The sequence below is a fragment of the Patella vulgata genome, chromosome 8 (genome assembly GCF_932274485.2).
Source record: "Patella vulgata chromosome 8, xgPatVulg1.2, whole genome shotgun sequence".
Taxonomy (NCBI): domain Eukaryota; kingdom Metazoa; phylum Mollusca; class Gastropoda; family Patellidae; genus Patella; species Patella vulgata.
Window position 1 is genome coordinate 31,091,446 of NC_065886.2, and position 18,020 is coordinate 31,109,465.

Genomic DNA, 18,020 nt, shown 5'->3' on the forward strand with positions numbered 1-18,020 from the left:
ATTCTGCCACCCAACCCAGCATGAAGATATCAATTCATATATTTCTTTGTTACCTTTTTTTCTTTGGTTTATCTTCATCGGAATCACTTTCAAATATTTTCTCATCCAATAAACTTGATCTCACTCGTTTCTTTTTGACTGGCTCAAAATCAGAATCGGAGCAATCCTCTGCTTTTACCGCTTTCGCTTTAGATTTGTTATTCTTTCCTGATTTCTTCTTTGGCACATCATCTGTATCAAATAACAGGAAAAACAAATAAAAAGGAGTTTTATATCCTACTGTTCTACTCTGACTGGGCTAATAAAGAGAGAGACAGAGAGAAATGGGGTTTAACGTCCACTCGACACAAACTAGGTCATTTCGGGACTAACATATGGTTTAATTTAATTCAATAATTAGCTTGCACGTATGGGTCTTTAGCAGTGTGAGGAAACCGGAGGACCCGGAGAAAACCCACATGGTTGGACAGGCGACCCTTCTCCTTGTCACGTACAACCGGGGATTCGAAACCACGCCAGTTGACTCAATGACAGACTTTATGATATAGCGCGCACACGCTCACCATTCAGCCATCCAACCCCCTCACTGGGCTAATAAAGACTAGCATACGCCATGCAGTTTGTAATGAGGCCTTACATTCTAATCTTATATTAAATTCCAAATGTCCAGGGTTCTTTTATAGGCATGCACATATTTCAGTTTTACATGCCATACATTTCATGTCTGTATTCAGAACAAGGCTAAAAAAAATCCTAAAGGTTTCCCCTCGGACCCACACCAGTGATCGCTTCCTATAAAAATTGTATGCTGTTAATGTGTTTCTCAAAGTTACTAAATGTCATTGTGCTTGATACCGATAAGAGACAGGATACTTATCGAACCTTCGTGCTAATAGAATTAACTTGTACAGTAATATATTTCTCAGTTACTGTGGTTGTTATTAATGAGGGTATACACAAATTCTGTGTTGATATAATGGAACCATTGATTTTTTTCCCACATAAAATTGTTTTCTGTTGATATTTCTCCATTACTAAATGTCAGTGTGGTTGATACTGACGACGGTAACTTGCAGAAACAGTGTTCTGTTAATTACTGATTACATACCGGAATCCTCGTCAACTGATGAACTTTCATCATCATCATCATCTAAATCAGCTAATATATCTTTCTTGGCTTGTTCATTCTCATCTTGACTTTCTTCTAACTTCGGGATCTAAAATATCATCATCAATATATTCACACGTCATGACTCATATTGTGGTATATTGTATATCATTGTGATCTGAACCATATGTTTAAGTACACAAGTTGTCTCCCTTATTAGCAATCTCCGCTAGCTTGACACACTATAACCCATTAATTAAAAATGCATTAAAAGGCGAGAGCTAAATCTGCCCGTTGCAGGCCTTTCTTTTGGTTTCAAATGTTATATAAATTATAATTCAAACATTTCTTCACTTAACAAGTCAATAATAAACTCTCTAGCCGAGATTTAAATGGATTTGAAGGCTTTAGGATTTTAGTTAGACGTACCGGTAGACAATTTTTGATGGTAACTTCATCATCACTATCTTCATCAGATTGATCTCGATCGGCTTTACCATCATCAGAACTACTAGACTCATCAGTACCTGTAAAAATATTAGACTAATCAGTATCTATAAAACAAGTCATAACTATATCACCATCCTCAGAACTACAAGAGATATTAGTACCTGTAAAATAGAAGTTATAACTATATTACATAAGTCATAACAATATCAGAACTACAAGAGTCTGAAAAAAAAAGTCATAACTATATCACTATCCTCAGTACATGTAACCAGCGGCTGCCAGGCAGGATACGCCCACATTTTCGAGAGATGGATAAAGAACAAGCTAACAAGAAAGTGATTTTTCCTACAATCAAGGGCCATAATTCAGGAAATTACAATTCAATTTGCGTGAATATCGAAAGGAACCGAGATCTTTGGGTTATAAACTAACAATTCAAGTTTCAACAAAATCGGATAAAAATTGTGACCTCTATAGTGTCCACAACATTGATATACCATATTTTTACGCTATTTGAGAACGAACGGCGGCCATTTTGTCTGTCAATTTTGGGCCGATTTTCACGAAATTCGAACTCAGCCGTCCTTGGGGTGTAACGGTGATATAATAATACGTTTTTTTAAATCGGATAAAAATTATGACCTCTATAGGGTCCACAAGCTAAAAACACGATTTTTGGTACAATCAGGGGCCATAATTCAAAAAATTACGGTACGATGTGCACGAATATCGAAAGGAACCAAGATCTTTGGATTATCAACTTAGATTTCAAGTTTCAACAAAATTGGATAAAAATTGCGACCTCTATAGTGTCCACAACATTGATATACCATATTTTTACGCTATTTGAGAACAAACGGCGGCCATTTTGTCTGTCAATTTCGGGCCGATTTTCATGAAATTGGAACTCAGCCATCCTTAGGGTGTAACGGTGATATACTTGAACTTTTTTTTAAATCGGATAAAAATTATGACCTCTATAGGATCCACAAGCTAAAAACGCAATTTTTGGTACAATCAGGGGCCATAATTCAGGAAGTTACGGTCCGATATGCGCGAATATCGAAAGGAACCGAGATCTTTGGATTATCAACTTAGATTTCAAGTTTCAACAAAATCGGATAAAAATTGTGAACTCTATAGTGTCCACAAGCTAAAAACGTGATTTTTCGTAACCAACAGGGGCCATAATCCATGAAGTTTCGATCCGATACATGCCAATATCGAAAGGAAACGAGATCTTTTGGAGATAAACCTATATTTCAAGTTTCGTCAAAATCGGATAAGAATTGTGACCTGTAGAGTGTCCACAAACAAATTGTGGACGGACGGACAGGGGCAACGGCATAATACGTCCACATGAAAATGTGGGCGTATAAAAACAAGCTACAACTGTATCATCATCATCAGAACTAATAGAGTAATGAGTACTTGTTAAAACAAGCTATAACTATAACACCATCATCAGGCCTGGAAATAACGGTTTTACATTTACCTGACAAAATGTCAGGCACTAATGAAATAGTACCTGACATTTTCAACTTAGTGCCGGACATGTATTAATAATATAAATAAAAAAGACAAATCAGTGCCAGACAAAATGACAGGCACCAGAGGTTTAGTGCCTGATAAAGCCTGAATCTATGCATAACAATAAAGTGACATTGTCAGTGACAGGTGCCTATTTAATAGAGCTTGTGTTTTACAACTACTGATGACTGGTTGTTCTGATAATAGTGCTGTAATTATAACATGTACCATACTGATGACTTTTGTAATTCTGATGATAGTGATATAGCTTGTTTTCACATGTACTGATGACTCAAGTAGTTCAGGTGATGGTGCTATAGTTATAATTTATATTTTACTTGTACTGATGGTCCATCATCAGAACTACAAGACGCATTAGTACATGTAAAATAGAGTAGTTGTAAAACACAAGCTCTATTAAATATGCGTATATCTATATTTTTTTCCCGTTTCAAAAAATTTCTGGTACATCTTAAGTGCTTGCTAAATCAAAAGACTGTGTTGATGCACCATGTGGTGTCCTTTGAAAGAAGGGAAAGGAATAAAACATAAGTAAGGCAATATAGAGTTAACTAACCTTTAGATTTGGATTTTTCTTTTGATTTTTTGCCATTTTCCTTATTAGATTTGTCTTTCTTTTTGTCATCCTTCTCTTCCTCTTTTTTCTTTTTCTTCGCCTTCTTCTCTAATGTTTCATTTCCTTTTTCTAATCTATCTATTTCTTTGTCTAAATCATCACTATCATCCAAATCACTCTTTTTCTTATCTTTGCCGTTTCTAGCAAATTTCTTGCCGTTTTCCGTAAGATCAGAATCTTCACTTTCAGATTCGTCACCTTTTTTCTTACTCTGTTTGGCATCTTTTCCATTTTCCTTTCCCTTTCTTGACTTCTGAGAATCCTCACTATCTGACTCAGCAGCTTTTTTCTTCCCCCTTTTGTCCTTTTGAGATTTGTCACTATCGGAATCATCATCTGCCTCCTCTTTTGCTTTCCTTCGCTCCTTGGCATTCTTCTTAGCTTCCTTCTCTGCTTGTAGGTCTTTTCTCAGATCTTTCTTGGATTTTTTATAATCAAAATCAGAATCCGACTCTGATTCGGAACCAGAATTGGTCTTTGATTTCTTGCCTGCTTTCACTGAAAAATAAAGAAACAGATTCTGAAATGCTGAATTCACTTATAACTCTAAACGATCAATTACAATTCATAAAGAAACTACCTCTCAAGGTTGACATTTTTTTTTATATCAGATTTCAGATAGATTTTCATATTTTATTTCATCCTGTGATTCAAATACGGACTTCCCCATCAGCAAAAAAAAATATGATTAAATGTATGGGGTTATCCCTTTGCCAGTCAGTGGATTAAATATATTTCAAAGAGAAGTTATGCTTAATGAACTCGCTTCATTAGCCTGATTGATACCACATCACATGAAAATAATCTTGACAATTAGTTCCTTCCAAATATCAAATTAGAGAATCAGTTTCTTCCAAACACAAAATTTATAATTTAGAGAACAAGTTCTTCAAAATAACAAGTTTATAATCTTGAGAACTAGTTCCTTCCAAATTACAAATTGATAATTTTGAAAACTAGTTCTTTCAAATAACGAATTCATAATTGTGATAACTAGTTCTTCCAAAACAACAGATTTATAATTTGGAGAACTAGATCTTCAAAATATTAAATTTATAATTTAAAGAACCAGATCTTCCTGATAACAAATTTATAATTGTGAGAACTATATGTCATTTAAGGGATGTTACAAGTCAATAATCCCTGGATTTTGTTTTCAAGTAAATTGGAGGCTTTAAAAAGTGAAATACAGAAGGCCTGATGACACATCCATTATTTTATTGACCAAAATTTGCAAGCATTCAGCAAATTTTTAAAATATTGATACTAACAAGTAAATTCCAAAAGCTGTTACAACCATATGCTTGCACAGACTTTCCATTTATTGGATTATTAAAAATATACATTTTGCTATCTATTTTCATATCTTTGTTAGAATTCATCAACTCCTTCTGTTATTTCAAACCTGGACAACAATAATAAAATAAACAGATTCACGCATTACAAATCAATAAATTTTGGTTTCAAAATTGTTTTGACTATCTTCAAAATTCCTCAAGATTTGCACTTGAAAAAAATAAATCAATACCCCGGTAACTAAAAAGAATGACTACCCGCTGACACAATAACAAATGAAACACAAATTAGAGTAAAGGGAAAGAACAAATGAAATAAGAGAGAGAAATGAGGTTTAACTCTACTTGACACAAACTAGGTCACTTTGGGACTAACATATGGTTCAATTTTATTTCAATAATTTGCTTGCACGTTAACCAGAGGAAACCCACGAGGTTGGACAGACGACCCTACACCTTGTCACGTACAACAGATCTTATGATACAATGCGCACGTGCTAACCATTCGGCCATTCAACCCTCCAAAATGAAATAAAAGCTGATTTTAATCCTCTTGAGGTATAATATAGTGGCTCAGCACATGAAAGAATCAAGGTCTATTTATATCTGGAATACCATCAAAGGTTCATTATACATCTAGCATGACATTCTGAAAAAGTGTTCTATATTTTTTGAAGCACAATATTTGTCGAAATTTCTCAAAGTATGCATAATAAAGCTCCAGAATACATAATAATACATAAAAGATATTCTCCCACTAGAAACTTAAGATCAACGATTGAAGGTTTCAATCTCAGCTTAAAACTCATCTTTTCAACCAGGCTTATTCATGAATAGATTTGTTCAATCTTCAAAAGCACAATAGAAACTGCTATAAAGTATTTTTGTGCTGTATAAATTGAGAATTATTAATTTTATAATAAACCAGTGATTGTATTCCAATGGCCTTTGTGCCTCTAAAAGCCGATTTATCTGAACTAAAGCTTCAGACGAGATTTTAAAAAAATCAAAACAGTTAGTTGCGCAATCTGATTAAAATACAGATCCTATTGCGTTTCGTTTTTTATAGTTCAAAATTTTGTTTTACTTGTCTTTACTACACTAGGATCTGGAAGAGTTGTTATATAACCCGCGATTTTGGATGATGTTAGGGATTAGCCAATGCAATGATAGTTACAGCAAATTGTTGCTGTGAGGTGCAGAGAACTGTGGGTAACCCACTAGAAACATCAACACTGATTTGTTAATCAAATGTTTGACCTCATAGAGGCAAAAGCCGCTCGTATGACCTCCGACACGACCTTCTACTACACCCGATCAGATCTTCATGTTAACTGTAGACTCTAGAGCGTCCACAAGACTTTTCAATGAGGTCAAGGGCCATAACTCTGGCAGTAATTAGTGGACATAGTTGAAAAGCAATAGGCTTCTTTGTCTCAAGCCCTTAAACACTGTGTATAAATCTAAAGTCATTCGGATATTAACTTTCGTCGACTAAAACGAAATGAAATATAGACCTGTATTTTAATCAGATTGTCTGCTGCCCTACTATCCTATGGATTTAATTCATATACAAATTGTGTATTCAAAAGGAATGTTTGAAACAAGGCCACTAAACAACTACACATTGGCTTATAAAAGGGTTCACAAAGCCACTGGAAAATCCTGTTGCAACTACTGGGCACATAGCATTATAGATCAGGAACATTCTGGCTGTTACTCAAATACAATAGAAGTTTTAAAATATGAGCAGGATGGAAACTAAAGATCTTGATTAAAGTTAAAAAAAAAAACATGAGTGGAATAAAAATGAAAGGTCTTGATTAAAGTTAAAAAATTACGGGCAGGATAAAAATGAAAGATTTTTTTCGAAGGCAAGAGATAAAGATTCATGTACATGTAATACATTAAAGCAGCAAAGTACTATCATGTACCTTTCTTAGTTACTCGAACCCGTTTTCTGGATTTCTCCGGGATAAAATCATCACTCGAACTTGAGCTCATGATAAGATCCGAACTTGATATGTCATCATCGTTATAGTAACCATTATAACCTTTACTCGTTTCGGCTATTTCCTCATATTTTTCACCTGTCTTCTTTGTTTTTAATTTTTCAACTTTTTTCCCTTTTGGTTTATCTGTGGATTTTGATTTTAATTTCTTGTCAGGACTTGGCTTTTCTGTTTTATTTTTAGTTTTGGCATCTGCGAGACTAGAATCTGTATCGTCATCTTTTTGAATCTCTTCCGGAGAAAGGTTTGCCATGTCATTATTGTCATCGCTTGAAGCTTCTGTAGCCACACCTCTATCAAATAACGAGAAGTCCATGTCACTTCCTTTTAAATCTGTTTCACTCGCACTATCGGACATTTTATCTTTTTCTAAACAAAGTTCGTCTTCTAATTCTTTCAACAGATCCAACTGAGCTGCTTTATTTTCTTCATCGTTATCAGATAGCGCACGGTCATTATTTTTTGTGTCTAACTTTGAATTTTCCGTGATACCTTTTTCATCGTCAGAAGAAATGTCTGAGATGTGAAAATCTTTTTTTTTCTCTGGGGACGGGTCTAAATTCTCTTCACCTTTGAAATTAGATTTCTGTTTTTTATTTTCATTACTATCTGATTTTTCTATATCTTTGGATTTTTGTTTCTTTTTTGACATTTTCACACTCGAATCTGAAGAATCGTCTATTCTACGTTTCCTTTTTCGTTCTTTCGCATCACCTCCCATTCTAATAACATCATCATCGTCATCGTCATCATCATCATCACTTTCCTGGGTTTTTAAATATAATTCAATGTCATTACTTTTGTCAACTTTTTCATCCAAGTCAGACTCTTTTCCTTCTTGGTCTTCATCTTCCATCTCATTAGTCAGTTTTTTATTAACTGATTTATTCCGCGATTTTTTCATAGAATGTTTTCTGTCCATTTCGGTATCATCTTCCATTGAAACATCACTGAATTCTTCCCTAGATGTTTTCTCTTTTGAACACTTTTTGGACATATCTGTTTTATATTTATTTACAGAGTCAGGATTGCTGGTTGATTTTTTTTTAACTGAAGGTTCCTCGTCATCGTAAACATTATCATCAATCGATGATTTACTTTTCTTTTTTATTAAGGGCTCATCACAATCGGTCGACGTTCTATTTCTAATAAAGGACTCCTCATCACCGGAAATGTTATCACAGATTGATGTTTCATTTGAGGGCTTGTCATCATTGGAAACTCTTTTATCAATCAATGATTTAGATTTCTTGTTAATTAAGGGCTCAACATAATCAGAAACCATATCACTGGTTGAAGTTTTAGTCTTAATTGAGGTCTTGTTGTCATCAGTTGATGTTTTACTTTTCTTTTTGATTGACGACACATCATCATCGGAAACATCCGTTGGTGTTTTAGTTTTCTTTTTAACCGAAGACCCCTCATCATCGGAAACGTTATCACCAGTTGCTATTTTAGGTCTATTTTTCTCCTTTATAGTCTTCGACTCCTCATCACTGGACAACAAACTCACATTCGTTTTACTGGATTTAACAGTTAATTTACTTACTGATGATTTTGAAAATTTTGAGTCACCACTCACATCTGAATTATCCGAAACATCACTTAAATTAACCTTCGATTGTTTAATTTTAGATTTTTTTTTTTTTGATTGTGAATGTGATTTATTTTGGGGCTTTGTTATTTCATGTAGCGATTTCAGATAGGATTTCATTCCCCTTGCTAAAGTTTTTGCGTTACGTAATTTGGTCTCCATATCCACCGATGAAGAAGATGCCTCAGAATCCTCATTTTCATGTTTAAGATTTAACGAAACTGCGTTTAAAACGCTCTGAAAACAGTCTGTAGTCAAGGTTAATCTAGTGACGGTTTCTGTGATATGTGAAGGATTTATTTTAAATTCTAACTCGTTACCATTATTAGCTGATGTTGACTTTTTCTCGACCCCGTTACTTTTCTTCTGATCTCTTGTTGCTGCTGCCTCCCTGGATTTCCTGTCTTCTGCTACCTTTTTGAACAGCTCGTCACAATGATTGACCAATGGCTTGAGTTTGTCTTTGTCACAAACATAGCACTTCCATTTAGCACAGTCTGAAATAAAGAATAATGAAATGAAACGGGAATTAATATCCGTCCTACTTTTCTGCACCTAACAGAGAGAGAGAGAGCGAGAGAAATGGGGTTTAAGGTCCACTCGACACAAACTAGGTCATTTCGGGACTAATGCACCTAACAGACTAATGATGATAAACACACAATGCTGTGCGCCCCGAATTTTTTTTTGCACAGACAGCAGCACTACAGCCTACTCTTATCTTAAATCGAATTTTGCCAAGGGATCTTCTACATGCACGCCAATGTGTACACAGGACCTCATTTGTGGCCCTTTTGAATGACTATTGTTCCTTGCCAGGCCATCTGTCCACAAAGGAAGAACAATGTGAGAAAATGACAATGGATTTTTGTGAGCCAACATCTTACTCACTAAAGAGAGAGAGAGAGAGAGAGAGAGAGAAATGGGGTTTAACGTCCACTCAAACAAACTAGGTCATTTCAGGACTAACACATGGTTCAATTTTATTTCAATAATTTGCTTGCGTGTAGGGGTCTTTAGCAGTGGGAGGAAACCGGAAGGACCCAGAGAAAACCCACGAAGTTGGACAGACGAACCTACTTTTTGTCACGTACATCTGGGGCATCGAAACCATGCCAGTTGACTCAATGACAGACCTTATGATAGAGCGCGCACATGCTAACCATTCGGCCACACAACCCCCCTAAAGCGTTTCCAAGAAATTAGTTGTCAAACGCTCTCTCTTTCTGCTCTCTCCGAGTTAATGAAGACGGGCATACGCCATACCATCCGATATGAGCCTCAGATTTCTCACCACTGAATTCCAACAGCGAAGAGTTCTTTTAGGTACATGCCAAGGTGTACGTTGGATCTCAGTTTCTGACAAAAAGACAGACAGCAGAGGAATAGTGCCTGACAAATACAAGACAGTGTCTGTGACAGGTGCCTTATATCCAGGTTTGTGTGTACTTCTACTTCCAAAACTTGACAATCATTGTCAGAAACTTTTACTTGGAAATACAATGAAATGAAATGGGGTTTAACGTCCTACTACGACTGAGTTAATGAAGACAGGCACAAGCCATACAGTGTACTATGAGGGAAATTTTGCCAAGACAGCGGCACTACGGCCTACCCTCATATTGAATTCAATTGTCAAGGGATCTCTTACATGAATGCGAATCTGTGTAAGGGACCTAGATTTTTAGTCCCATCCAAACGCTTTACGTTGACCCTTGCTAGGCCCTCTGTCCTGCACCACTGACAAGGAAGAACCATGCCTTAATATCACGTTGAATTTTCTCGGCCAACGCAGAGATTGAACATGCGACCTCCAGGTTAGCGAGCCAACATCTTACCCGCTGAACAACCGTGGTCCCCTACTTATACTATAAGCTGAATGTATCAAATATGATTGAAGATTATTGGCTAACTTTACTCCATGCCATCTGTAAATACTCCTGAAGGGACTGCTTCAATACTTCTAGCATAAAATAGAGAGAGAGACAGACAGATATGGAGTTTAACGTCAACTTGACACAATGTCATTTCGGGACTAACATGTATTGGGGTCTTTAGCAGTGGGAGGAAACTGAAGGACCAAGAGAAAAACCATGAGGTTGGCAAGTGACCCTAGTCCTTGTTACCAACAACCTGGGTATCGAAACCCACGCCTCTTGACTCAATGACAGACCTGATGTTTTAAAGCCACCCCACTCTCACATCAAACGGGAAAAGATTACCACCCGATCAACTCACCATCGCTATCATCTAAAATAACAGATAATTCGGAGCGACCAAAATTTCGCAATATACAAGATTTACAGAAGACATTATGACAATAATCACAGCCAATCAGCTTTCCTCCTTCTCCACACCATCGACATTGTTCATCTAAACCATCCTCGTCTTTCGTTACTTCACCACTGTGGTAAAAACTCCAACATTTCTGAAATAATTATTGCTCTCTGTACTTTCCATTTATTGTTATATACAAACTAGCATGATACCCGACTTCGCTCGGGACGTAATCAGACCGGGGCACAAATTCGGTAGCCTAAAACATTCTCAGGGAGAGAGAGAGAGAGAAATGGGGTTTAACGTCCATTCGACACAAACTAGGTCATTTTGGGACTAACATATGGTTTAATTTTATTTCAATAATTCGCTTGCGCATAGGGGTCTTTAGCAGTGGGAGGAAACCAGAGGACCCGGAGAAAACCCACGAGGTTGGACAGGCGACCCTACTCCTTGTCACGTACAACCGGGGAACATTCTCAGGGTCATTCTGGTTAATTTGATACCACATATGTGAGGGTGGGGAGAAGTGATGAATCATTTTTTGCCCGTGGCCAAAACCCAGTTTGCCAGGGGCCCAAATTTGATGGCCTTAAACACACACACACACATCTTTGATCTTATCTATATAGATAGACCGCCTTCATTAGCCTAGTTGGAGCAGAACAGTAGGACGTTAAACCCAATTTCATCATCATTATATAGATAGATGACGGTTCTGCACCGACCTGGCTAATGAACACGAGCATATGCCATTACATGTGGTATGAGGGAAATTTTGCCTGGACATCAAGGTTTCCACCTGCTCATAGTTCTATTCCAACTGCCAAGGGTTCTTTAAAGTTGTACATGAGACATCCATTTTCGCCCCATCAGAGCGACTAGACCCTTTCTTGCCAGGCCCTCTGTCCTGCACTTCTAACAAAGGGAAACCGTGTATCCTTATTCTTAATCATGCAAAAGAAATTTAGTCAACTGTTATTTTTACCTTACATATTAGAACAGAGAGGATCAGGATGTTATTTATACCTTACATATTAGAACAGAGAGATCAGGATGTTATCTTTACCTTACATATTAGAACAGAGAGATCGGGGTGTTTACGTAGCACTGAGTCTCTGGCTGGGTTAATCTGTCGAGCGCAAGCAGTACAGTTCACTATCGCCAGGGGATCTGATGCTTGACCTAGAAATATATACAAACACCATTACAATCACCACACTGGATATATATAGCCAATATAGACTTGAACAGTCCAATTTACTTTAAAGGAGCTAAATCGCTAATATTTGGGATCTAGAAATTCACACAAATGGGTCGCAACGCATATAATAATGTGTTATGAATGTATATAAACTGATTTACATTCAATTGTTTCTGTTTTTACTCTAATTTCAAATCAGTTATGTTCGGCGAAATACGTCAGAAATCTCAATCGAATGACCATCTCTCACATCTGGTTATCCCAGTCTATACCGATAGTATTTATCTTTGGATAAGAATATGGGTCACCGTTTGACATGACTTTTGGAATATGTCTGCCTCGTTCTTCGAGTCCTTTGTTACACCTGGTGCCGAAACGTTTCGCATTATGGTACACGATTCGTGTACCAATAGTAAAATGTTTATTTTGTCTTAAACATTAGATATCGGAAGCCCATCTTTTCCCGGTAAGATCACAACATCAATGTTGATTTAAATTGACAAATAATTCGTGTTTTCAATGTTGAAGACTTTGGATGATACTGAGTTAGAGACTTAGCTACTTTAAATGGTGCTTGATAGAATTGATCTGTTTTGCATTTCATCAATTGTGAAAATATCATTTTTGTCTGTTATCATTGTTATCTGATATTTCTACATTGAGAATTGCAAGATTAAAGTGTAACTCTCTTATGAAATTTACAATCATCCATTTATAAAAGTGATGAAACTTCATTGTGTCTCAGTATATTTAAAAGAAAGGATTAAATCATCTGTATTACCTGTTTTACGCTTTTTATCTTTTATTTGTTTAACTTTTTCTTCTTCTTCTTCTGACTCACTAACATCACTCTCATCTTTTGATTTTTTCTTGGAATTTGTAAATTTAATTTTCCATGGTGTTTTTTTACTGCAAATATACAGAAATGAAACAGAGAGAGGGAGAGGGTTAACGACCACTCGACTCACGCTCAGGACTAACATATGGTTAAATTTGTTTTCAATAATTTGTTTGCGCATAGGGGTCTTTATCAGAAGGGGGAAACCGGAGGACCCGGGGAAAACCCATGAGGTTGGACAGGCTACTCTACTCCTGATACAGTTGACTCATTGACAGATCTTATGATACAACGCTATGAAGGTTAATGTCCGCTCTGGAAAAAAGGTTTCCTTAGCCAAACTTCAAGTAAAATGGGCTAAGTATTCACCAAATATCAAGCATGTTAGCCCAAAAAATAATGCAATTATTGCGTCAAATGATTAAACAATCACCTTCTTTCTCAATAATGGCTGTATCACGATATATCTGATTAAAAAAATAACTGCAATTATGATTTGGGAGAATCAAGTTTGTAATATATTTTGTATTATTTTCGGCTGAATTCTCGTCAAAATGATAGTAGGATAATAAAACATCTTGTGTGAACAGTTTCTAGTCACCATAGAAACCAACTCCAATTGCGGTTGACCATTGATTATCCAGTCGGCAACTATGCTACATGTATGTACAAGTTATGTGTCTAAATAACATTTCTTTTATTGTGATAATTGCAATCATGAATCCTTTGGATGTATCACTGCATCCTTACTCTCTACTCCACGAAAATAAAAATTTGTTGGCAGAATTTTAGCAAAAGGGATTTTTTGCCATTGGGGAACTGGTGAGCTGCCAGAGAGGGCCCTGAAATGTAAATATAGCTTAAAAGAAATTGTTGAACATTACAATATCACTCCTTAATTAGACTATGAAATCATTTAGAGAAATGATACTTACGAGGCAGACTCTTCTTTAGTGCTCTGAAAGAATTTGAAAGGTTATTAATGACAGTTTTCTATAGGAATTGTTGCGTTTATTTTTCATATTACAATATCTTTATCAAATTCAAGACAAAAGATTACACCATCAACTAATCACTACTTTATTCGCTAGTAATTTTTTCAAATCACCAAACTATTGTTGAGCAAGCCTGGACACAAGGCACGAGTTACAGACAATGTCAGACACAAATTACCATCCTGTTACATAGCAAGCAGCATAGGAGATGCTAATTGTAGGCCGGTTGGGGAAGTTCAGGAATTTCCAGAGTCCACAGCGGCCACTTTGTATAAATTAGTACTTTGGGGAATACCAACCTTAACCCTTTATAGAGGGGTAAAAAGTTAAATTGGATCCAGTATACTGAACTTGGATCCAATTTACCTTTTACCCCTCTAAAAAGGGTTAAGGTTAGTATTCCCCAATATACTCATTTATATAAAGCAGCCATTGTGGACTCTGGAAATTCCAAAACGGCCTACAATTAGCTTCTCCTGAGCAGCATAGGTCGATGGAATTGGCACGGAGCCTTTTTAACAGCAATAAAATAAACATTGTCTTATAAATAAAACAAATCTTACCGACATTGTGATGATATTTAAACTCAGGTAATCAAATTCAATTAATAAGCATTTTTCTGAAAAATAAAAATACACATTATTTGAGAGTATTAGAAATTTGGTTCAACTGTTGACTGGTAAATTAAAGTCTCTCACTCAATATCCTCCACAGTCTTTCACACTGCTTATTGGTCAATTTAAATCTCAACATTGATGTTATCTTACCTTGAAAAGATGGGCTTCTGATATCCAATATTTAAGACAACATGAAAATTTTAAAATTGGCACATTGGTAATGAAGTGACTCGATGAACGAGGCTAAATATATCCTACAGGAAAATAATACCGGTGTAGACTGGAATAACAAGACACCAAAAACTGCCATACAATTTGGACTTTTTGTGTAAATTGGCACATTGGTAATGAAGTGACTCAATGAACGATGCTAAACATATTCTACAGGAGAATACTACCGGTGTAGACTTGAATAACAAGACATCAAAGAATGCCAGTCATGGAAAACTGCCAATGGTCAGTGAGGTAAAGTGCGAACGAATTTACAAATATCAATATCAATACATAATAACTACTAATATAATCATTGGGGTTGTTCTCATCATAATTCATTGATAGATGATTCAATCAACTTTTTCTCAACGGTCGCAACATTACGAATTGTTCTCTTACACTTGAACATATCTCCAGGTAAGAATCGAAGAATTGGCAGGACATTCAAAACAGTAGTGGAGCCAACCGCTATGAATCATATACATCATTATTTTAATATCTTCAGATAAAAGTCAAAAGAATTATGATTTACTTAACAATGTGCTATTTTCAGAAGGTGTTATATTGCCTAATTATTAAATAATATATTAGACCAGTTATTTCATGCGCAGATTTGATCAATAGTATACCAAAGTATGACTATGAGATGTTGGGATTTTTTTACTGTATAAAGCTACTTTCGGTTTCCCATGCGTCACTTCCGCCATCAACGCATGCGTGGTGAAGCCATAAAACATTTTGCCGAAAATATTGTAAAGCAAACAATGATACTTTTAGCAGTAAAATCTATCAAGATGTCTCAGATGCAAAGAGGGTTGACTTCATATCACTAGCAAAATACAGTCTTTCTGGTCGCTACACTTTCATTAAAATTATGACAGAAATTCGCGGTTTTTTTCTCATACACCTTAGTTGCACTTTTGGTTATCACATCGTATTCGCGAAAATTGATTCACACTTAGGAAAATGACAAAAGATCGATCAAGTTTGGAAGAAGTTTGGGTTTTTTTCTTTTCTGTAAAGAACTAGCGACTCACCGTAGATTCAACCGACGAAAGGAATCGACTTCAAATATGTCCTATCTTGAATCAGCCTAATAACGATAATAAATTCCCATCGTTGTACGACCTTATTCAGAATATGGCCGCCAAGTCTGCTAATAAATTGGTCACGTGATTGACCTCGTTTTGGACCTCATTAGCATAATTTATTCATGACGTCATCTAATTTGCATAATTTTGCATATCATTAATTTTTAATAACAATTAAAAAAATAATTTTATATGACCCAAATACCATTTATATAATGTTCACAATATGGTACCAAAATAAGGTATTTCATGCAGGCAGTGCCGAAACTGTGTCGAAGTTTTGACTATTATAACTGACCACTCGCAGGTCTTCGTCATTCTGAATAAAATTTAATTATGAAATTATTAAAATGTAAACCTGGGACTTAACAATAACACTTCCTATATATTTGGCGAGAAAAGTTTTTTTTCATCGTTTTTTCTTTTGTTTTCATAGAGCCAAGATGCAAGTAAGGCACTGCCACTGGCTTGCTATAAGGAGGTATGTCAGTGGTACAAGACGGAGGGCCTGGCAAGGCACAGTGTCTAGTTTTTCGGATAGGAAAGAAAAAAAAGAGAGAGAGAAATGTGGTTTAACATCCACTCACACTCGGCACAAACTAACTTATTTCGGGATTAACATGGTTCAAGTTTATTTCAATAATTTGCTTGCACGAAAGGGTCTTTAGCAGTGGGAGGAAACCAGAGGACCCGGAAAAAAACCATGAGGTTGGCCAGGCGTCCTTACTCCTTGTCACATACAAGCAGAGAATTGAAATCATGCCACTCGACTCAATGACATGCCTTATGACCCAAAGGGCACACGCTAACCATTCGGCCACGCAAAGTTAAAGAATCAGTGACAGTTGAATATCGAAGAATAGGCAGAAAGAAAATTTCACTCAACCTCACTGCATAGGATACATCCGTCTTACACAGAAAAGTAATAGTTAATCCACTTTCCATTTAATTTCCTACTAATTCATTTATAAAGGGGTATTTTATGAACACACAGGACTTAAATGTTTGGTAGACTGTGGTTTCAACCCCAAAGAAAAATAGACTAGTTAGGATTATATGGCTTGAACTTTGTACATTTGAATTTTTAATCCCATACAAATAACTAGACACGTTTTCCACGTAAACTTGAAAAATACAGAAAAGACTGAATTTGAACAATTAGTCTGGCAACTCGCATTAATGTCCACCTGTGGTTTACCAATCCTTAAAGATACATTAGTTAAGAGTTTAATAAAGAGTTGGTCATTCTTGCTATAATAATTCAAAAATAGATGATAAAAAAGAAAATATTGAAAATTTCATTCAAATTACTTCATTCTCAGCCAAGTTGTCATTGTTTGTAGTTTTGACAAGATGTGTGCACAGTGGTATAAGGCACTGGTATAATCGGGACTTAGCCTCGCTTTCCCATTTTTAAATAAAGTTTTTAAATGGCGAACTGTTTTAATCTAGTTAAAATCTTGAGTATCCGATGCCATTGAGAGTCGATTATGGTCTTGTTTTGTTAATAAATGTCTAATAGTTTATATTAGACAACATTCCGGGCCTAAAGAAAAACCTGCAATAGGCAGATTTAGCTCTTGCATAGTGCATGTTTAAGTACAAGTATAGAATTTGAAGCAATCTCTTGACAAAATACTACAGAGTAAAAGGGGGTTAAACTAGGTCATGTTTCAACTAAAATAAGGTACATTTCGGTTTCAATAAATCGTTTGCAGGTAGGGTTCTCTAGCAGTGGGTGGAAATCAAAGAACCAGGTGACCCTACTCCTTGTCAGCACAAGACCGAAAACACCCCACTTGAAATTGAAACATAAGAAAATATTGTCACTAATACTTATATGCTTGGGATCCAAACTATGCCACTAACCTCAATGACGGACTATTTTGAAATTCAAACACATACTTGGTATCCAAACCATGCCACTTGACTCAATAACACTCAGCTAATCCCCCGGGAGTAGGAGGAATGGGGTTTATTGTCCACTCAATTTCCTTCCATAATTTTTTGTAGAGGTCTTTAGCAATGAGAGGAAACCCATGAGGTTACACAGGCCTCCTTACTCCTTGTCAGATACAAGCTGGGAGTCAAAATCACACCCCTTAACAGCCCTTCTAATCTAAAGTGCACCTGTTAGACCATTTGACCACCCAATCCCC

The 18,020-nt window shown here is 36.1% G+C and overlaps 1 protein-coding gene across 1 annotated transcript in view; it reads right to left on the minus strand.

The window, feature by feature from the left end:
• LOC126830464 (transcriptional regulator ATRX) overlaps window positions 1–11,909 on the minus strand; it is a gene marked incomplete at its 5' end in the record, with an annotated part of 34,319 nt that extends 22,410 nt beyond the window's left edge. The window contains 7 exons of the mRNA XM_050560852.1: window positions 54–231; window positions 1,109–1,217; window positions 1,538–1,635; window positions 3,666–4,223; window positions 8,947–9,123; window positions 10,865–11,054; window positions 11,892–11,909. Of these exons, the coding sequence (XP_050416809.1) occupies window positions 54–231; window positions 1,109–1,217; window positions 1,538–1,635; window positions 3,666–4,223; window positions 8,947–9,123; window positions 10,865–11,054; window positions 11,892–11,909 (1,328 nt within the window). The remainder of the gene's footprint in view (window positions 1–53; window positions 232–1,108; window positions 1,218–1,537; window positions 1,636–3,665; window positions 4,224–8,946; window positions 9,124–10,864; window positions 11,055–11,891) is intronic.
• Between the last annotated feature and the right edge of the window lie 6,111 nt (window positions 11,910–18,020).